At 43.2% G+C, this 22,392-nt stretch overlaps 3 protein-coding genes and 1 pseudogene across 3 annotated transcripts; 2 read left to right on the forward strand and 2 right to left on the reverse strand.

The window, feature by feature from the left end:
* Window positions 1-350: 350 nt before the first annotated feature.
* On the reverse strand, window positions 351-799 carry LOC102137744 (histone H2B type 1-C/E/F/G/I). Its single transcript, XM_005553787.5, has one exon. The coding sequence runs from the start codon at window positions 752-754 to the stop codon at window positions 374-376; it is 381 nt and encodes a 126-aa protein (XP_005553844.1). The 5' UTR covers window positions 755-799; the 3' UTR covers window positions 351-373.
* Window positions 753-4,357, forward strand: LOC135970478 (histone H2A type 1-H-like; annotated as a pseudogene).
* LOC135970684 (histone H3.1) lies at window positions 2,301-12,933 on the forward strand. Its single transcript, XM_074038719.1, has 3 exons — window positions 2,301-2,891; window positions 10,932-11,171; window positions 11,262-12,933. The coding sequence occupies exon 1, from the start codon at window positions 2,330-2,332 to the stop codon at window positions 2,738-2,740; it is 411 nt and encodes a 136-aa protein (XP_073894820.1). The 5' UTR covers window positions 2,301-2,329; the 3' UTR covers window positions 2,741-2,891; window positions 10,932-11,171; window positions 11,262-12,933.
* On the reverse strand, window positions 11,713-21,850 carry LOC102121891 (histone H2B type 1-F/J/L). The gene is made up of 2 exons (XM_045390016.3): window positions 21,317-21,850; window positions 11,713-13,838 (listed from the first exon to the last, which is right to left on the reverse strand). The coding sequence occupies exon 1, from the start codon at window positions 21,807-21,809 to the stop codon at window positions 21,429-21,431; it is 381 nt and encodes a 126-aa protein (XP_045245951.1). The 5' UTR covers window positions 21,810-21,850; the 3' UTR covers window positions 11,713-13,838; window positions 21,317-21,428.
* Between the last annotated feature and the right edge of the window lie 542 nt (window positions 21,851-22,392).

The following is a 22,392-nucleotide window of genomic DNA, read 5'->3' on the forward strand; positions in this document are numbered from 1 at the left end:
ACTGCAACCTCCGCCTCCCGGGCTCAAACGATTCTTCTGACTGCCTCCCAAGTAGCTGGGATTAAGTCTGCCACCATTCCCGGCTAATTTTTGTATATTTTAGTAGAAACGGGGTTTCACCATGTTGGCTAGGCTGGTCTCGAACTCCTGACCTCATGTGATCCGCCCTCCTCGGCCTCCAAAAGTGCTGGGATTACAGGCGTGAGCCACTGCGCGCGGCCGAACTTGGACGTTTTAGTAAACCCTTACTATCCCATGTGTTGCTTAGCCATTTTACCTTGCCAACTCTGGAAAATTACAGATCTTTAAACGACAACATGGGTGGCTCTTAAAAGAGCCTTTGGGTCGTTGGCGCTTTTACTCAGGTAACTATTTATTTGGAGCTGGTGTACTTGGTGACAGCCTTGGTGCCCTCCGACACCGCGTGTTTGGCCAGCTCCCCGGGGAGCAGCAGGCGCACGGCCGTTTGTATCTCCCTGGAAGTGATAGTCGAGCGCTTGTTGTAATGCGCCAGGCGGGAAGCCTCGCCTGCGATACGCTCAAAAATGTCGTTGACGAAGGAGTTCATGATACCCATAGCCTTGGACGAGATGCCGGTGTCGGGGTGGACCTGCTTCAGCACCTTGTACACGTACACGGAATAGCTCTCCTTACGGCTGCGCTTGCGCTTCTTGCCGTCCTTCTTCTGTGCCTTGGTCACCGCCTTCTTCGAGCCCTTCTTCGGGGCAGGGGCTGACTTAGCTGGTTCTGGCATGTTCGCAGCCGAAGTGACACCGTCAAACGACCACAGAGAAATGCTGGCGAGCCCAAACGCCCTCGTTATTTATTCCGTGTATATGCAAATGAGGCTTGCTGAGTTTCGGTTTCTGATTGGTTCTTTTAATGTCTGAATATACGATAGGCCATTTCTAAATTCCTAAATCTCATTGGCTCTCCCAGAAGCTCAACCTCATAATTTGACCTTTCAACTATAATTATGTAAGTCAGAAGTTTTTTTTTTTTTTTTTTTTTTTTAACTTTTTTTAAACATCTGCTTTTCGATTGGCTGAAATCTTTGTTCAGGAGATAGCACAGGCCACTTTACCGAATATAGATTATAGTAGTTTAGCTGGTTGCGTTTTACTAGAACCAGTCACTTTCCTTCTTCTAAACAATTATTTAAATACTTCACTGCGTCTGGATGTGGAAAGCAGGGCAGCAAAGCTGGCGCCAAGGCTCAAACACACTCTTCCAGGGCTGGTCTCCAGTTTTCTGTGGGCCGAGGGCACCGCCTGCTCCGCAAGGGCAACTACGGCGAGCGGGTGGGGGCCAGCGCGCCCGTGTACCTGGCGGCGGTGCTGGAGTACCTGACCGCCAAGATCCTGGAGTTGGCGGGCAACGCGGCCCGCGACAGAAGACCTGCGTCATTCCCCGACGCCTGCAGCTGGCCATCCACCGCGAGAAGCTCAACAAGCTGCTGGGCAAAGTTACTATCGCGCAGGGCGGTGTCCTGCCCAATATTCAGGCCGTACTGTGGCCCTGTCTATACAAGTGACTGACTAGGCGAACAGGACTAATGAGAAAATGTCTAATATCGCAAGTAAGTGCTTTAATGTATTCGGGAAGAAGCAAGTTCAATAATGTTTGCAAAACTGTGTAAAGTTTACATGGACAGGGCCACTCCAGTGTTCAAGTTACCCTGCAGAAGAGGCTAGTGGGGATGGTAGCCTGGAATATCAATAGGACCCAATGAAAAGTAAATGAGAGTCGTTGGAAAACCTAGTTAGTCTGTCCTTTAAAAATTCTCAACCGAAGCAAAACACCATTTGGGACAAAATACAATTCAGTTAACATTTGTTGCTCACTGTTTTATGTAGGTGACTTCTTGGCTTGTGATTTCCCAGGTACACCACCCAGGAATCCTGCCTTGTGGTCAAAAGTTTCTAGCTAGCGGCAGTTCAAGTTACTCCGGAAAACCACAGATAAACTTCTCAAAACGTGGTCCTCCGAATCTGGCCCCACAACACATCTACTGAATGAGAATTAGCGTCTTCCAAAGTCTTAAAGTAGTCGTTTACGGACTACAGCTTGAAAAGCGCAGAATTAGAATTTTAGGAAATTAACGCTCTTGGATCGCATACTAACAGAGAAGAGAGGATTAAAAAATGAAGTGATTTGTCCAATCAGACTTTCCAGTAATTCACCAATCACATCGTTGGACTCTTCAGCCAATGGTTTTGTTGCGCGGGACTTTTAAAAATCAGCAAGGCCAATTAGAATGTTTCTGAGTATATATAAGGGCAGTCGCCACTCTGCCAAATGGCTGAGTTTTTCTTCCAGTTAATCTGAGATGGCCCGCACCAAGCAGACTGCACGCAAGTCCACCGGTGGTAAAGCACCGCGCAAGCAGCTGGCCACTAAGGCGGCTCGGAAAAGCGCGCCGGCCACCGGCGGCGTGAAGAAGCCTCACCGCTACCGTCCCGGCACCGTGGCTCTGCGCGAGATTCGCCGCTACCAGAAGTCGACTGAGCTGCTGATCCGAAAGTTGCCTTTCCAGCGCCTGGTGCGAGAAATCGCTCAGGACTTCAAGACGGATCTTCGCTTTCAGAGTTCCGCGGTGATGGCCCTTCAGGAGGCCTGCGAAGCCTATTTGGTGGGGCTCTTTGAGGACACCAACCTGTGTGCCATCCATGCTAAGCGAGTGACTATCATGCCCAAGGACATTCAGCTCGCTCGCCGCATTCGTGGGGAGAGAGCGTAGAGGTTTCTGGGTAATAATTCTCTCCAACCCAAAGGCTCTTTTAAGAGCCGCCTACTTTCACCCGAAAATAGCTGTGATTGACTAATCGAATCTTTGAAACTGAACGTTGGTGGTAGTATTTAAGTCCTCATTTGATTGGCTAAAGTTAATGGTAAGCTTGCTATATTCCCGTGCTTTCTCCCGAACATGCCAGATTGTCAACGTCCTTTTTTTTTAAACTTAAATTTAAATTTTTAATTTTTTGCTGGCTATTAGGGGTTTGGTGCTTCGATTTGGTAGTGGAAGGGGCCATCTGGGTTCATGTTATACATGGTTTGTCTCAAGCGTTAGTTGCGTTGTCTACTTATACTCATTATAGAAGGGGTTTTTTTTCCGTAGTGTATTTGTAGTTAATCCCTTTTAAAACCTTACAGTTAATGAGCATTGGCAGTTGAGAATAGGTACAGATGTCCTTGGTTGCTGCTTTTTCTTGTCTGAAGTGAGCTATTTCTACAATCCCCCGCCCCACTTTTTTTTTTTTTAAACAGTTCTTGGTCTTTTCTGTGAAATGATCCATTTTTGACCGATAGTTGATTCAATATCAGAAATTGGTGGCAGAAACCAAAGCCAGATTGGCTTCTACATTACTGGCAGCGTGGGCATTACCTGGGAACTTGTTAGAAGCTTGTTTCAATCCCCATCTAGGGCTGGAGTCAATCTGTATATACCTCAGATGATTGTCATGAACACTGATTTAGAAAGCCTAGGTTGTTGGTTTTGGTCTAATCAATAAAGGCATCCTGCCTGTGAACTGTTACAAGGAGTGAGCTTTTGCAAAATGTGTTTATTTTACAGAATGAAATATTCTATGAAATGTTCTCTAAAGCAAGTGCACAGAACAATCCCCTAAAATAGTTTGATTTCTTTACAGATCAGTTTTCTCAATGTAACATTACAGTCACATGGGAAGGCTTTAGAAAAATCTTTACCTGGTGTTCAATGAGACTAATAGCAGTCTGTAGAGTGGGCCCAGGGAATAGTAATTATTAATATTCAGGTGCTTCTAACAAACAGCTGGGGCTGAGACTCCTTGCTACATAAATTTTAACACTCATTAGCTCTGGTTTGACTCCAGACTTAGCACAGTTTTCTAATTGAATCTGTTTCCTTGTAGTTTGCCCTCAGAATATACTGGTCTCTAAAGACTTTCTGGCTTGCTTGACTATCTTTCAACACCTGACTTTTATAAGAATTTCTTAGGGCAACACTAACGTAAGGTGTTTTTTTTTTTTTTTTTTTTTTTTTTGAGAGACCAAGGTCCTTTCAGTGAAAGTATCAAGTTTTTAGGGATGTTACAAGGAGGAACACATACCATCCTGGGCTGCTTGGCATACAACCAAGGTATCTGTTTGCATATAGAACCCTTTCTTTACAGATTAGCACAAGGCCCTGTTTGGGTATTCAGCAGATCCTCCTTTATGACCTTTATTAATTTAGCAACTTGTCATTTTTTTTCACATATTGTTTTTATTTTAAAAACTTATTTGACATTCCAGAATATATGGGAAAGGAGATAATAGTTTAATAAAACCTATGTTCCTCTCATCCAGCTTCAATAAAAACATTGGCTTAAGTGTGTTTTATCTATTGATTTTTGTAAAGCAAATAATGAAACCGCCTCATGGGTTCACCTTGCCCGCTGCCTAGACAAAGCTGAGTTATCTAGGCAGGGAATTGCAATAGAGAAAGTAATTCAGAGCCAGCTGTCCGGGAGACCCTAGTTTTATTGTTACTCAAATTGGTCTCCCCAGCATTCTGGGTGGGGGAAGCCGGTGAACCAGGAGTCCTGATTGGTTAGGTCAGAGATGTCATTACCGGGAGTCGAAGCTGTTTCCTTGGGCTGAGTCAGTTTCTGGGTGGAGGCCAGGAGATCGGATGAGTCAGTTTACGAATCTGGGTGGTACCAGCATCAGGTCTGCAAAATATCTCAAGCACTGATCTTAGGAGCAGTTTAGGTAGGGTTAGAATCTTATAGGTTCCAGCTGCAGGACTCCTAAACTATAATGTGTGTTTGTTTTTTTTTTTTTTCCTTTGAGACAGAGTCTCACTGCGTCGCCCAGGATGGAGACTGCAACCTCCACCTCCCAGGTTCGAGCGATTCTCTTGTTCAGCCTCCCAAGCAGCTGGGATTACAGGTGTGTGCCACCATGCCTAGCTAATTTTTGTATTTTTAGTAGAGACGGGGTTTCATCATATTGGCCAGGTTGGTCTCGAACTCCTGACCTCAAGTGATCTGCCTGCCTTTGCCTCCCAAAATGCTGGGATTACAGGCGTGAGCCATTACGACAAGCCCCTAAACCGTAATTTCTAATCTTGTGAGTAATTAGTTCTATCTACAAAGGCAGTCTAGTCCCCAGGCAAGGAGGTTTGTTTTGGGAAAGTGCTGTTATCATATTAGTTTTAAACTATAAACTAAGTTCCTCCCAAAGGTAGTTCAGCCTACACCCAGGAATGAACAAGGACAGCTTGAAGGTTAGAAGCAAGATGGAGTTGCTTAGGTCAGATCACTTTGACTGTCTCAGTTACAATTTTGCAATGGCAATTTCAACATCATTTCATCTATTTTATATATGTCATCTGCTATTTAACACCTTATAATGGGCCAGGTGCCTTGGCTCACGCCTGTAATCCCAGCACTCTGGCAGGCCGATGTGGGTGGATCACGTGAGGTTAGGAGTTCTTGACAAACTTGGCCAACTTGGTGAAACCCCATCTCTACTAAAAATATAAAAATTAGCTGGACCAGGCCTGGTGGTGCATGCCTGTAATCCCAGCTACTCGGGAGGTTGAGGTAGGAGAATCTCTTGAACTTGTGAGGTAGAGGTTGTAGTGAGCCGAGATCATGCTACTGCACTCCAGCCTGGTGACAGACCGAGACTCCATCTGAAAAATAACAAAATAAATTACGATGCCATCATTACTTATATAACAAATAGTATTTCTTTTTTAAAAATTTAATATGATCCATTTTGGATGACATATTTCTTTAACATTGATTTTTATTTACTGCAAATAACACTGGTTGAGAATTTACAATGTACCAGATGCTGGTCTGTGCGTTGGAAATACACCCAGAGAACAAAACAATTTTTGCTCTCATGGAATTTACATTTGAGTCTGGAATAGACAGAAAATAAGCTAGATAGGTAAATATATGTAATATGTTAGATGGTGAGAAGGAAAAAAAAATAAAGCAAGACTAAAGAGTGTCATGGGAAGCTGAAATTTAGATAAGGCAACTAATGAAGACCCTACTAAGAAGATAGTATTTCAGCGAAGAGCTGAAAGAGGTGAGGAAGCAACTTGTGCGGATGTGTTCAGGGAGAAGAGGAGGGAGACTGCTGAGGTACCATGGTGACCATGGGGAATGAGCAGGGGACAATAGGAGATGAAGGTGGAGAAAAGGCAGAATAATTTTCCCTTCAACTCCCACCCCCCACATAGGTTCTTAGTTGAAACAAACCGTGTAACAAAAGACAGATTAACAAATGAAAAACAAGCAGAAGTGTATTAACATATATATTACATATACATGAATGACACCCAGGGAATGAGTACACATTGAGGTGGCTTTGAATTCCAGCTTTTGTGTAGTGTCTTCCACAAAGAACAGTAAAATTTTGGAGAATTTAGAAGATGAAGGAAAAGTACTTTGAGTCTCCAGGGGTGGCAATGTTGGGGACAGCAAACAAATAGATAAAGCATACTTAGTAAAGCTTGCTTTAAGATTCTTCTGGTACATCACCAGGCCCTTAAGAGTGAAAGCTCTTCTCCATACTTCTTTTGCGCTCCCTGATAGTGTAAACTAAAAATTCACAGGTTTATTTTTGCCAAGGTTGAAGATGCATCTGGGAAAAACAAACAAGTTACACAATCTATGGCCTGTGAAGCCCAGGTGGGCAGATCACTTGAGGTCAGGAGTTCGAGACCAGTTTGACCAACATGGCGAAACTCCATTTCTACTAAAAAACCCCCCCCAAAATTAGCCATACGTGGTTGCATGTGCCTGTAGTCCCAGCTTCTCTGGAGGCCGAGGCATGAGAATCGTTTGTACCTGGGAGGTGGAGGTTGCAGTGAGCCAAGATCATACCACTGTACTCCAGCCTGGGTGACAGAGTGAGACTCTATGTCTCAAAAAAAAAAAGAAAAGAAAATGAAAAGTTTAGTATATTCTCAGGTAAAGAAGATGTAAAAAAGTTAAAATGATAAAGGGAATGACTGCCAGAGGATGGGAGGGAATGTGGTAGACAGCTGTAATTTTAAAAAGGGTGGATGGGGAAGAACTCACAAGTGAGATAAGACTGAGAAAAGAAGATAACTTTTTTTTTTTTGTAGAGACGAGGCCTCACTACGTTGCCAAGGCTAGTCTCAAACTCTTGTGCTCAAAGGATCCTCTCACCTTGGCCTCCAAAAGTGCTGGGGCTACCAGACGTGAGGTACCACACCAGGCCAAGAAAATAACTTTCATCTGAGCAATGGGAGTCGTTTTAAATGATCAGGCCCACAGCAACACTAAAATGAGACAACAATCACAACCTACTCCCCTCGTTGAGATATATATTCATCTCTAGATACTGCTTGTTTTTATAAGTAGCTATAAGTTTGCCAAATAATGCCACATCCTACACTGTAACCCACACCCCGTAGTTTTACAATGTATAGCCAGTAACTAATTAATGCTATTTCTGTAAACCAATGACAATTCCTGACAAAAAATTTTGTATCAGCCCACCTTCTGTCCCCCCTTTTTTGTCCTTAAAAACTTATTTTTAACAAAGGCCAGTGGAGCTCATATCCAAGATTACTTGGGCCTGAGATTTCTGAGCTGCTGTCCTGACTTTGGTTCGAGTAAATTCTTTTTTTTTTTTTTTTTGAGACGGAGTCTTGCTCTGTCACCCAGGCTTGCTCTGTCAACCAGGCTGGCGTGATCTCGGCTCACTGGGTTCACGCCATTCTCCTGACTCAGCCTCCCGAGTAACTGGGACTATAGTCACCCGCCACCATCCCCAGCTAATTTTTTTGTATTTTTAGTAGAAACAGGGTTTCACCATGTTAGCTAGGATGAGTTTCCATCTCCTGACCTCGTGATCTGCCCGCCTCCGCCTCCCAAAGTGCTGGGATTACAGGCATGAGCCACTGTGCCTGGCCCCAATTCTTTTTTCTTTTTTGAGACGGAATCTCACTGTCACCCAGGCTGGTGTGCAATGGCACAATCTCGGCTCACTGCCACCTCTGCCTCCTGGGTTCAAGTGATTCTCCTGCCTCAGCCTCCTGAGCAGCTGGGACTTTAGGCGCATGTCCCTATGCCTGGCTAATTTTTGTATTTTTAGTAGAGAGGGGGTTTCACCATGTTGGCCAGGATTGTCTCCATCTCCTGACCTCGTGATCCACCTGCCTCAGCCTCCCAAAGTGTTGGGATTACAGGCGTTAGCCGCCGCACCCGACCATAAATTCTTTAAATTATGAATTGTGCTTCCACATCTTTCTTTTAGGCCAACAAGGCTGAAGGAAATCAACTATTTCATCCGCAAGTATACTTCTTTGACATATTTTGAGATGGTTCTTTGGAGGGTCTGCAAACAGAAGTTGCCCTACAGAACTGCCTTTTGTGGAGATGTGCATCTGTTGAGAAAAACTGCTTTGGTTCTGCCAGGTTTTTTTTCTGAGGCTTTACCTTGTCCAATCTAGGAAAGATTAAGAGTCTGACACTGGGCCAGGCTCAGTGGCTCACGCCTGTAATCCCAGCATTTTGGGAGGCCGAGGCAGGCGGATTTGAGGTCAGGAGTTCAAGGCCAGCCTGGGCCAACATAGTGAAACCCCATCTCTACTAAAAACACAAAAATTAGCTAGGCATGGTGGCGGGCATCTGTCATCCCCACTAGTCAGGAGGCTGAGGCAGAAGAATCGCTTGAACCCAGGAGGTGGAGGTTGCAGAGAGACGAGATAGTGCCATTGTACTCCAGCCTGGGCAGCAGAATGAGACTCCCTCTGAAAAAAAAAAAAAAAAAAAAAAAAAAGTCTGAGTCTGATACCTTTAAAGGTCTGAAAGAAACATTTACTATATATGTATTCTTCTTGAGGGCTGCTACCTATGAATTTTCATCTACATAACAAGACCACCTTTGTTAGCAAAGCCCTCCCATAACCTGTCTTGCATGATTGACTACCCTAACCTGTTTTTGGCCATGTTCTGAGCCCCCATTCTTTAAACTTAAGATGGCATTTAAGCTTCTGTACCCCACTGCTGGGGTTGGGGTAATTACTCTGTGGTCTCCCTCATGCATGTTAATAAACTTGTTTCCCTTTCTCTCCTATTAATCTGTTTTTTGTTAGTTGATATTTGAGAAAAACTTCAGATGGTGAAAGGGAAGATTTTTCTTGGTCCTGACAAGACTGAGCAGAGAAGAGAGTGAGTTCTATATACATCTGTAGGAAGATCATACCAGAGAGACGAAACATTGATTCATGGATCCTGAGTTGGGTGCATATTTGGGCTATGGGCATTATTCTGATAGCCAACTACATAAAACCAGGGTCTTTGTTTTTCTTAAGCTGGAATTTCCAGGTAACTCAGTACTGATTTATACTTTTTTTTTTATTTTGAGACAGAGTTTTGTTCTTGTTGCCCAGGCTGCAGTGCAATGGCACAATCTCAGCTCACTGTAACCTCCGCCTCTCGGGTTCAAGTGATTCTCCTGCCTGAGCCTCCCGAGTAGCTGGGATTACAGGCATGTGCCACAACGTCCAGCTAATTTTTGTATCTTTAGTTGAGATGGGGTTTTGCCATGTTAGTCAGGCTTGTTCCCAACTCCTGACCTCAGGTGATCCACCCACCTCAGCCTCCCAAAGTGCTGGGATTACAGGAGTGAGCCACCGTGCCCAACCTTTTTTTTTTTTTTTTTTTGGGATACAGTCTCATTCTGTTGCCCAGGCTGGAGTGCAATGGCGCCATCTCAGCCCACTGTAACCTCCGCTTCCCAGGTTCAAGCACTGCTGCATGCCTCAGCCTCCCAAGTAGCTGGGAATACAGGCGCCTGCACACCTGGCTAAGTTTTGTATTTTTTAGTAGAGATGGAGTTTCGCCAGGTTGGCCAGGCTGGTCTTGAACTCCTGACCTCAGGTGATCTGCTGGCCTCGGCCTCCCAACGTGCTGGGATTACAGGCATGAGCCACTGCACCCGGCCTGATTCATACATTTTCATTTTTCAAAAGTGTTGTTCCAGATACCCAAGGACATTCAGTTAAGACTGAACCAAGAGGCAGGGGCAGGAAAAGATGAGCAATGAGTGCTAACCCCATGGAGGACTGCTCACCCTATTCAACGACACCAGTAGTTAAGGAAAGAGTATTATTATATGATAATTTATTTAAAATACAAAATAAGAGATCTGCAAAATTGCTATCATTTTACTTTTCACATGAAAGAATCCAATGTAGTCTTTATAAAAAGGCTTTATATGCTGTAACATTTTCTGAGATTTCATTATACTAGATATCTATGGATGAGCTCCCAAGTACAAAGAAAACTGCTTCTACTGGCAACAGAACTCCACATTAAAATTTCTATAATGGTTATAATATGATGGCTGAATCCATAATTAATAAAACAAAATTAAATTATGAAGATGATACATGTTCCCAACTACCGATTTTGAGCCCTAGATAAACCTTGATAAAAAATTGAGAGATCACATTTCTTCTTAATCCTTCATATTGAGTGAGACTAATTGTCCAATATGAGATCCAGGGATTTTATTTATGATTATAACTGATAATAATGGACTATCAATTACTTTCACTTTTTTGGTAAGTGCAGTTACAGGAAAAAAGACGTGTCTGGGGTCCTACAAAATTTACCCAGATTATTCTGTGATGCTTTTGGGGAACAATGTCAATATCATAGAGTCTGTATTTTCTCCTTGAACTTTTCTTTTCTCTTTTCTTTCTCTTTCTTTCTTTTTTTTTTTTTGAGACAGTCTGACTCTGTTATCCAGGCTGGACTGCAGTGGTGTGATCCTAGCTCACTGCAGTCTCGAACTCCTTGCCTCAAGCAGTCTTCCCCACCTCTGTCTCCCAAAGTGTTGGATTACAGGCATGAGTCATGACCCCTGGCCTCCTTACTGATTTTGTTTAATTTTTTTTTCTATTATAGAGATGAGGTCTCGCTATATTACGCAGGCTGGTCTTGAACTCCTGGGCTCAAGTGATCCTCATGCCTCAGCATCCCAAAGTGCTGCAATTACTGGTGTGAGTCACAGCATCCAGCCCTCCTTATGCTTTTCTAATTGAGGATCCAAGAGGCAACATATCCAATGAAACTACCTCATCCTCATGGTCACATCCACATTGAAAGATCACTAGGCTGTGGACGGAAGTTCTGCTGCTGATAGAGGTGAATATAGCTTCCTCTCCTCTGGTTAACTCTTAAGAAGTCTACATTTTGCTTTGTTTCACTCAATGAAATCTTATGTTTCTTTTACAGATGAAGTGTTTTGACCTGAAGATTCATCCAGCAACAAGTGAATGAATTTCCTTTTAGAAATTAAGAATCTGGACCCTTCTTTGGTGCAGAGCATACTAGTTAAGATAAATACAAGTTTATCTTCTGTGGATATGAGGTTCAAAAAGGGTATTCTAGATCAACAGTTCCCTCTTTCTTCCAGCAGTAATTCTGGAACCCAAATGCCCTCTGTCTTTGTGGCTTAGCAGTCTTAAATGTGGCTTCCACATTTGCCCTGCAAAGGGAAAGAAGATGGAAAAATCCTTCGTGGAAAGTTGTTATGTCCCAGGCCTGGAAATGTCAATCTTTACTTGTATTTATGTTCCATTGGCAGGAACTTAGCTAAAAGGCCACACCTAATTGGAAGAGAAGTTGAAAAAAGAGGTTTCAACATGGGCCCAAAAGAAGAAAAAGGTTAAATTAATGCCCAGAATTAATAAGAGAAAAAGCATATGAATTTATTAACGTGTACACTGCAGAGGGGGTTGGATAGAGTGATCACCCAATATTGCAATAGGGCATAGATGTTTATCCTACTTCCTAGGGAAATGGGAGCTTGAGAAGTGTTTTTAGGGGTATAATAAATGACTTGGCCGGGTGCGGTGGCTCAAGCCTGTAATCCCAGCACTTTGGGAGGCCGAGGCGGGTGGATCACGAGGTCAGGAGATCGAGACTATCCTGGCTAACATGGTGAAACCCCGTCTCTACTAAAAATACAAAAAACTAGCCGGGCGTGGTGGCGGGCGCCTGTAGTCTCAGCTACTTGGGAGGCTGAGGCGGGAGAATGGCGTGAACCCGGGAGGCGGAGCTTGCAGTGAGCCGAGATCACGCCACTGCACTCCAGCCTGGGAGACACAGCGAGACTCCGTCTCAAAAAAAAAAAAAAAAAAAAAAAAAATAAACGACTTTTAGGGGAATTCAATGGCCTTGAAGAACATGCAAGAGCCTGGGACAATGTCTGTTAGGGCTGCAGAGTAGGCAGTGGTTTGTGACAGAATCTGTCTAGGCTTGTTGACAGGCTTGTGTTTCTTCCGGTGGTATTAGTTCATTTAATGAAAACTCAGGATAGAGACTAAAGATAATTGTATTCTTTGGCAGGTTTGGACTTTAGGCAGATAAGGAACTTCTGAAAACAACTTCATCCTGTGCTTTGGGAGACACAGAGAACTGAGAGACAGGAGGGGTGGGGAGAAGGTCAGAGACCTTGTAGCTTCTTCAGTTCAGGATGTCATAGTGCCTTATTTTGGGATATCAGTTTCTGAGCCCCAACAGTGTCATATATCTTTGATTTTAGATATCATATCTTGCTCTCTTCCATTTCCAGAAAACCTGCTTATCTTCTGAAGTTGCTGTGCAGAAGCCCCCATTTTGTTCTTCATAGTGGTAGAAACAAAAGTGAAATAAAAGTCAGAATTCTTTGTTAGACCCAACTCTAAGCTTGAGCAATTGCCTCATCATTACAAAAATTTATTGTTTCTGGTTTATAAATGAGGAAACAAGCTGAATGGTTCTGCATAATGCCTAAAGTCATCCAGTTAATAAATGATGTAACAAATTTCAACCCAGGTAGTAGGTCTCAAAACTCTCCTAATGTTAAGCATATTCCATTGCTGTGCTATAGTTTGTGAAAATAAATAAAATTTGATGTGATGGTGCATTCCTGTAGCCTGTCCTACTCTGGAGGCTGAGGTGGGAGAGTCATTAGAGACATGAGTTGGAGGCTGCAGTGAGCTATGATTGAGCCACTGCACTCCAGGCTGGGTGACAAAATGAGACCTCATCTCCTTAAGAAGAAAAAACACACAAAAAAACCAGCTGTTGGAATTCCCAAAACACATTAAGATTGAGAGAGATCAGATAACTTGAGTTCTTTTCTTTCTTGCTCTATACAGTGTCTAGAATTAAGCAACATTAGGCATTAGGGAGAAAAGTCTCCTGCCTTCTTTTTTTTTTTTTTTGAGACGGAGTCTCACTCTATTGGCCAAGCTAGAGTGCAGTGGCATGATCTCAGCTCACTGCAACCTCTGCTGCTTGGGTTCAAGCAATTCTCCTGCCTCAACCTCGTGAGTAGCAGGGATTACAGGTGCCTGCCACTATGCCTGGCTAATTTTTGTATTTTTTAGTAGAGGTGGGGTTTCACCATCTTGGCCAGGCTGGTCTTGAACTCCTGATCTCGTGATACACACGCCTCGGCCTCCCAAAATGCTGGGATTACAGGTGTGAGCCACCTTGGCTGGTCCTGGCTTCTCAATTAATGATCCTTGTTAAACATTTAACCTCCCTTTTGTTGTCGTGCTTTTCGGGGTCTGTCTCGCACAGCCTGGCTGACTGATGTATGAAAGGAATACTCACACACAGGTATGCAGTGTGTAAGAGCAGCCTTCTGACCTTTCAGAAGGTCCGCTCCTTTCCTTATAGTTTCTCCTACCATTCTGACTGATCTCCTATATCTCCCCCTTTTGTTTTTTGCATCAGGTTTTGTTGATTGAAGAATACAGATGTGTACAGTGACAGGCTTGACAGGTGCAGCGGTTCCAGCTTGTGTTGCAGCTTTGTATCCTAGAAGCAGTAGATAACATAAGACAAGCATGAGTATAATCAGTAATATTCTTTTCCAATCAAAGAGTTACCCCCAGGAGTGGGGGTCTATCCAGGAGAGGTGTTTTTGCACATTGTTCTATAGGGCTGTTACTGAGGAACCCCACCAGGGGTATGTTAATCCCTCCTACCAAAGCAGTTACGTTGTTAGAAACTGGGAAGGGGGTGTCTGCCCAAGTAACAGGGCAGAAGAAAGGTGGATCTAGAAGATGGGCCTAATAGAGTGTAGCAGGTATGAGTTGCAGGCAGAGTGAGAGAAAAACCAATACCCTATGAGTATTGCAATGTACAACAAAGAGCATAGCAAGGAACAGATTATCTGGAGGGAGTGGTGTTTGTGTCTGGAGAGGGATTCGCTCAGCTTCCTGAGTTGTCTTCTTCAGCATAATGTCCAGGGCCTCTGTTGTCCATGGAAGCCGCATCGTTCTGGGGCTGCGGGTCCTGCAGGGTCATTTCCTTTATTTTTGGTACCGGGCTGGGTTCCAGCCACGCCATGTTATGGTTTGATGTGTCGCACAGAAATCCAAAGAGGACCTGAGGGAGTGTGAACACAAGCCTATCCTTTTCCCCACGTTAACAAATCATTTGGACCGCACCATAGATTACTATTTACATCTTTCTATAAAAACTAAAGGTTTCATATTCTGAAAGGTTTTTGCAAAGTGCTTTTCTATGGATGATTGAAATTTATTGTTTAAATTTAGGAAGCTAAGGGTAAATAAGGCTAAATTTAAGAATTTAAGGGTAAATAAGGCTTGTGCTAGTAGTGTTGTAGGGTCCTTACTCGTATTCCCCCCTTTTTTGTTTTTTAAGCATATTTTTAAGGGTGGAGTGGGCACGTTCCACTATGGCTTGTTCTTATATAGAAGAGGGTTCTTTTCCTGAGTTACTTTGGTCTTTACTATTGGGGCATTCCTGCTTCATATGACCTGGCTTTTCTCATTGAAAACAATTTGGATTTTTATCCCTTTTTACTTTTTGAGGCTTTAATGCCATAGCCAATATTCTGGCTTTGTGTGTTTCAGTCCCCACCAGCTGACATGCTCATATGAGTTCCCTACTGTAGCTGCTTTCCCTCTGACTGCTTGCATTGCTTGCTGGCAATCCACATTAGCATTTTCATAGACCAATTACAACAATAAGACATCAGCGGCCTTGGCATGACTGATTTGTCTCTTAAGTGCCTGGGTTAACCGATTTATAAATTCAACAAATGGCTCCTGAGGCCCTTGTGGAACATTTATAAAAGATCTCTGTTGAACTCCACCTTCAGGAATTTGGTCCTAGGCCCCGTGAGTGCACAAAGACAGTTGCGCATAGGCTTGAGGGACAAAATTTAATTGTTGTTATATATTAATATAGGGACCCCTCCCCTGGAGCACAGCAGCTATGTTCTGTCCTGCCAATTGATTCTGGTCAGCATGTTGTTCGCACAATTCATTATATTCTGCCCTCTGGAGGAGGTATTGACTGGCCTCTAAAGTTGTTTTAGCTAGCACTGACCAGTCCCATGGAGTCAATATGGTAGTTATCTGCTATAGCCTCAATTATCCTCTTGTGAATAGGCTAGCAGGTCCATTTTCTCTAATGCTTTTCCTTATTTCCTTAAAAGTGTTGAAAGTAATAGGCTTCTGTACCCAATTGGCCTGTTGATCTTACACCACGGGACAAGCCAGGAGCTCCCCTTCTAATGCTGCTTGCCTAAGACGGGGTCCCATAACTGTAGTATATCTCATGTCTTCTTCCCAATTTATTGGGGGAGGAGACTTAGGAAACACCTCCGTCTCCTCTTTGGTATCTTTACCCGGGTAATGGCGGGGCTGAAGGAGGAGGAGGAGGCAGTAAGGTAGATGATGGTTCTTCCTCCCCTTCTTTTTTAGGCTCTTCTGTGTAGAGCAGGACCAAAGCAGCCCTAACCAAGGCCCATAACATTAAAGATGTTACTGGGACCTGTTGCCCTTGTACCTGATGTTGTTTAAGATTTCTTCCCAATTGCTTCCAGAGCCCTAGGTCTAGTGTGCCTTCTTCTGGGAATCATGGGCTATGGAATACAACAGTTTGCATTACATCCCTTAATTGAGCCTCCGAAACCAAGGTTCTGCTAGCTTTAAGCAGCTGTTTCAATACTTTTACATACTGTTGCTGTTGAGCTGATAACTGTTGTCCCATGATGAAACCCTAGCTTGAGAATCCCCTTGAACTTGGAAATCCCCAGCGGGGACCAATTACTTACTGAGCAGTCACTTCACATTAATTTTCGAGGGTTTGGTCCAGATCCGTTGCAGTGTTCCTCACACTGGGCACCACCTGCCAGATCTGTCCCGCAGACCCTGACTGACTGACTGACTGACGGATGGAAAGAGTACTCACACACAGGTATGCAGTGTGTAAGAGCAGCTAGGAGTCACCTGGCTCAAGTGGCCAAAGTGCAGCCCCGAGAAGCTGGAGCTGCTTGCTTTTATTCAGTGCAGGCAGAATGCTGAAAGCCTGGGGCAAACACAGTCTGTGGGTAATTAACATTTATTGTTCCCCTTTCAGGGAATGTCACACACATGGATGTTCAAAGGTGAATTTCAGGATAACTTCAAACAAACAAGCCTGATCAAGATAATTTCCCCTTGCTCCCTTGCACATACTCCTCACTCTCTGCCTCAAGGTTAACAGCTGCCTTCAGCTATTCTCCTGAAGTTGTGCAGAGCCTTGCTATAAGCTCCTTTAACTCTGCCTATATAAATGAAATCTGAACTTCCCTATTTCAGAATTATATCTCTATTACTTTGGATTTGGTGTTTCCAGGTGGTCCATCCTTATGTTTTGTGCTTGAATAAATTCTTTATATTCTTCACGGTGCAAGAAGAAGGGCTTAAACAAAAACAATAAAAATATATTCTGACTCTTTTGGTTATTTTTGTTTGATAAGTTGTATACATTATTTTCTCCATGGGACAATGTTTCCTGTCCTAGATAATAAGGACCATGTGTGGTTCACCTTTGTGGTTTGATTCAAGTAATGTGGGCATTTCAGATGTGAAAGGCTTTGAGGAACAAGGCAGACTACCTTGAAATGAGAAAGCTGAGGTTTTAAAGCAAAAGGTGGCCAGGCATGGTAGCTCACGCCTTTAATCCCAGGACTTTGGGAGGCTGAGACGGGCGGATCACCTGAGATCGGGAGTTTGAGACCATCCTGATCAACATGGAGAAACCTTGTCTCTACTAAAAATGCAAAATTAGCCGGGTGTGGTGGTTCACGCCTATAATCCCAGCTACTTGGGAGGCTGAGGCAGGATAATCACTTGAACCCTGGAGGCAGAGGTTTCAGTGAGCCAACATCATGCCATTGCACTCCAGCCTGGGCAACAAGAGTGAAAGTCCGTCTAAGAATAAATAAATAAATAAATAAATAAATAAATAAAGCAAGCAAGCAAAAGGCAAGGTTGAATCATATTGGTGGGGGTCGGGGGAGTCAATGCATAAAGAACATTGACACCAATAGGTATGTCTCCAATGCTGAGATGAGAAAATCCGGGAAGATAGAGCACAGGACTAAGGCAGGTAGCATTGGAGCTTCTTCTGTACCTGATTGCTGACTAGAATGGATATTTGTAATAGCAAAGCCAGACACAGTAGCTCATGCCTGTAATCCTAGCAGTTTGGAAGGCCAAGGCAGGTGGATCACTTGAGCCTGAGAATTTGAGACCAGTCTGTGCAACATGGCAAAACACCGTCTCTACAAAAAATATTTTAAAATGTGCTGGGCATGTAGGTGTGTGCCTGCGGTCCTAGCTACTTGGGAGGCTGAGGTGGGATCACCTGAGTCCAGAGATGTTGAAGCCGCAGGGAGCTGTGATCACACCACTGTACTCCAGCCTGGGTGACAGAGTGAGACCGCGTCTCAAAAAACAAAACAAAAAAGCAGAGTGCCATTGGACTTCAAACTCAGCCCAATCTCATTCACTTTAGGCATTGAGTCTGACCATGTAGCCCTGACTTCATTTTTCAAGGTGTTTTTCTGATTTACCAAGTCCTATGCTGATTGCAAACAGCTACATTTGAAGTCAGTGCCGTCTGTTCATGTTAAAATGAACATTTGATTCTAGTTAGAGATGCATTGTTTTCTTATCTTCCTAACTGAAGCAATTCTTGCCAACATTTACTTTTTTTTTTTTTGTTTTAGACAGGGTCTCTCACTCTGTCACCCAGGCTGGAGTGCAGTGGTGCAATCTTGGCTCACTGCAACCTGCACCTCCCAGGTTCAAGTGATTCTGCTGCCTCAGCTTCCCGAGTAGCTGGGATAATTGGTGCAGGCCATCATGCCCACCTAATTTTTGTATTTTTAGTAGAGATGGGGTTTCACCATGTTGGCCAAGGCGGGTCTCCAAGTCCTGACAGGTGATCCGCCCGCCTCAGCCTCCCATAGTGCTGGGATTACAGGCGTGAGCCACTGCACAGGCCTTCCCTTCCTTCAGGATTAAATGTAAACATGATAGCTGGAGCTGGAACAGTGATATATTCAGAAAGACAAAATTACAATGTCATGCAGAGAACTACTTTAATGCAATGATAGCCTCCAAATACACTACCAGGCAGGCTGTTCCAGAGGCTGTGAATAGAAAGTCTCATAGCCCAATATAAGTTTCCTGAGCTCCATAGCTTAATTTTATTGAATCAATTTGAAACATGTAGCAAGAAGCAAGCAGAAAGAGCTTTGGCAAGTGAACACATTTCAGATAGGTTGTAAATGGCAGTCTCACTACCTGAATCCTTGGTTATGCATGTCATATGTGTGAGGTTTCTCTCTCCCTCTTGCATATTTTGCCCACTGAGAGGGTGATTTCGAGAAACAGAGTTCATGATAAGCAAAGGAGTCAGCAGATGCAAATTATGTGGAGCCAACACACGCTTGCTCTATTGGTATACAGCCACCTATATTGCTCAATAGTGGTATGCTGACAAGCCATGCCTTTTATATGCATGCTGTCTGTAGAAGGCCAATGAGGCCAGCCAAAACTGGTGTTAATAGTGGGCGGTCAATTTATGACCCCATAAATATTGAGTACTTTATAAATATGTGGTGTCTCACAAATATCCAAAGGTTTTTGGGTCTTTCATCTATTCCTGTTTCTTGAGTAGCACACACACAAGCCCTGCTGACTTTCTCTATGTCTAACATGTCTCACAGGCTACTCATTTATGATTGATTAAGAATATAGGCTTTGATTTTTGTCTACATTTCACAGACTTCTTGTATAGGTAATACTTAACACTTCCTATGAATTTCATCTGTCCCATTTGTTGGGTTGGTACTCCACAGGAGAATTCAATAGCAGAATATATTCGAGAGTATTTCAAATAATAAGAAACACGTTACATTTATATATAGAGGACAAACACATTTTATGTATATATGTATGTATGAGATATATATATATATATAGAGAGAGAGAGAGAGAGAGAGAGATTTTTTTTTTTTTTTGAGATGGAGTCTCTCTCTGTAGCCCAGGCTGGAGTGCAGTAGTGAGATCTTGGCTCACTGCAAGCTCCATCTCCGGGGTTCATGTCATTCTCCTGCCTTGGCCTCCCGAGTAGCTGGGACTACAGGCGCCAGCCACCACGCCCAGCTAATTGTTTGTATTTTTAGTAGAGACAGGGTTTTACTGTGGTAGCCAGCATGGTCTCCTGACCTCGTGCTCCGCCTGCCTCTGCCTCCCAAAGTGCTGGGATTACAGGCGTGAGCCACTGTGCCCGGCCGCGACAGAGGGAATTTCTAAGGATATCGGAACTCCCATGTCTGAGCTGTATTAGGTTTGTGTGAGGGAAAAGTAGACTTTCATTTTCATTAACTAGTAACTATTTTAAGTTTTTACTTCCAGAGGTATCATATACTAACTCATACAGGTGGACATTAAAAAAACCTTTTATTAAAAAATTATTTGCATAAATATACAATATTTGCTGTCTTATAGTATTCTATATTTCAGTGAGGTCATACATTTTAGTAAAGCAATTCTATGAAATCCTTGTAAACCACTGATGAGACATGGCCAGATGAGAATATAAATGGGTAGCCCCTATTTGTAACCATAGTTCCATCAATATAGACTTGAACTCTGTGCTCTCTCCCTTCCTCTGTCATGGCTCTCTTGCTCTCTCCCCACCCCTCCTCCCTGGCCACTAGGGAGGAGGCAAGAATATCTACTTTTGAATTCCATGCTGCTGGCTCTTCTTCTGCCATCTCTTTTGCTCCACCCTCCATCCAGAACTGCCTCCAGGAACTTGTAAGTTTTCAAGATTATGTTAATTCAGCTTTTGCCAATTTAAATTCAGTCCCATCAAAAGCCCGTTAAAAGAAAAACATGAGCTTCAGACTTATGTTTCTTTCTTTAGTTTGTGAGTTTATTGTATAAATATCCACTTTAGATTTCAATCCAGGTAAAGGACAGGGATAGTTTCTATCTTTCTCACTGCTCTTTCCTAAGTATTTTCTGTAATTTAATAGGTTCTCAGTAAATGAATAAACTCAAAGTACTAGTCCATCCACCAGCTATTTTGAAGAAAAATTGAAGGTACATCTCAGACCTAGGTTCTTAAAATACTCTTCCCTTACCTCCTGCTACCCCTACATTTTATGATTCAAGAGAAATGCCCATGAGGGTGGAGGAATGTAGAGGTTTCAGTCTGTATTACCCTACCATTACAGTTGGTAATCTTGGTATTTAAAAAATCCACAGCAGAAGTTGTGTACATGGTTTTGCTGATTCCTGTTAGCGTTTTCAAGTTAAGACTCCCTGAGCCTGGCCTTTTTGCTGACTGCCAACCAACATTACCTAAAAACAAAGACACATTGTTGCCAGGCCTTTTAGTATTTATATTCTCTGCTCTACTTTGTCTTACAAATCTAAATTTTTTCAAAGACACCTAAAACCCCTCATATTACTTGCTGAATAACTAAAGGTTTATTCCATGGCATTTTTTTTCATTTTCATAGTTTGTCATCTAATCCTTATCTATTAAGAAATTTCAATTTTTCTCAGGTACTTGGTAAACTATAATATCCCAGTTGACATTAAATTCTAGGAGGCTCCCACAAAGATCACATTATGCTATCTAGAGTGGGTTCACTATCATAGGCGCTCAATGTATTTTCAAGTCATCTTGAATACTCAAATTTACCAGCTCCAGACTGGACGTGTTGCTCCAAGCTGATTGCATGTAGGTTGCAAACTTAATTTTTGGTTCCTAAACTAGAACGTCCACTTTTCCTGCTGTGTCAAATTATCTGCTCAGCAATACAAGGCAAGGCTGAGGTGGGAAAACTTGCTTGAGTTTAACACCAGTAGCCTGGGCAATGTAGTTACACACCACCTTTATAAAGACAAATAAGCTCTAAAATCTTAGTGTTTAACAGAGGCACAGGATAAACTGGCAATGTAGAATTTTACCTGTATTGGCCACACTTCTCCCGTAGAATACAGCAGCACCCAGCATTAAAACTCTTAATTGAAATTGTTAAGTGGCTCTGAAAAGAGCCTTTGGGTTTGAACAGGCGTCCATTTACTTGGAGCTGGTGTACTTGGTGACGGCCTTAGTGCCCTCGGACACGGCGTGCTTGGCCAGCTCCCCAGGCAGCAGCAGGCGCACCGCCGTCTGAATCTCCCTGGAGGTGATGGTGGAACGCTTGTTGTAATGCGCCAGGCGGGAAGCCTCACTCGCGATGCGCTCGAAGATGTCGTTGACGAAGGAATTCATGATCCCCATGGCTTTGGAGGAGATGCCGGTGTCAGGGTGGACCTGCTTCAGCACCTTGTACACGTACACAGAGTAGCTCTCCTTACGGCTGCGCTTGCGCTTCTTTCCATCCTTCTTCTGCGCCTTGGTTACCGCCTTCTTGGAGCCCTTCTTTGGAGCGGGAGCGGACTTAGCTGGATCAGGCATTGCAACAAAATGAAGGAGTAAGAATACACCCAAGAGTGGACGCTTAACTGCACAGCTGGCCGTTTTTGTAGGTCTTTTATGCAAATAGGTGCTTAATCATTCTCAATCCCTGATTGGACCAAATCAGCCAATAAAAAAGTTAAATTCAAGTCACTTTTCGATTGGATATTTATGCGAAACCTACCTTAAATCCTTTTCTACACCACCCGGGGGAAAAAACGTAGTTTTTCATTCAAAACATTAGAAAAACTGATGCCTTGTCAGTAACATCTAGCTATAAGTTATGTCTCCTTAGGTGCGAATTTAAACAGAAACAAAGACGGATATTATGTTTCTAGTTTCCTACCAAATTGCAGCTTCCGGTTTTAAAATTATCTATGAATAATCTTAAAATGGAAATTACCTAAAGATTTACGTGTTTCCAGAATTATACTATCGTCTTTCTTTTATAATCTGATCAAAGTCGTCAGCATTCTTACAAAAAATTTAAGCTTTTTCGGTAATCAAAGGATGAACACATTTCAAGAGCGATGGGATTTTAATATATCCCCTAGGAACGGAGTGTCTGGAAGTGAAACCAGTG

This window comes from Macaca fascicularis, chromosome 4 (genome assembly GCF_037993035.2).
Source record: "Macaca fascicularis isolate 582-1 chromosome 4, T2T-MFA8v1.1".
Taxonomy (NCBI): Eukaryota; Metazoa; Chordata; class Mammalia; order Primates; family Cercopithecidae; genus Macaca; species Macaca fascicularis.

Coding starts and splice junctions, on each gene's coding strand:
- LOC102137744 (XM_005553787.5), bottom strand. CDS start 754: ATGCCAGAACCAGCTAAGTCAGCCCCTGCCCCGAAGAAGGGCTCGAAG.
- LOC135970684 (XM_074038719.1), top strand. CDS start 2,330: ATGGCCCGCACCAAGCAGACTGCACGCAAGTCCACCGGTGGTAAAGCA.
- LOC102121891 (XM_045390016.3), bottom strand. CDS start 21,809: ATGCCTGATCCAGCTAAGTCCGCTCCCGCTCCAAAGAAGGGCTCCAAG.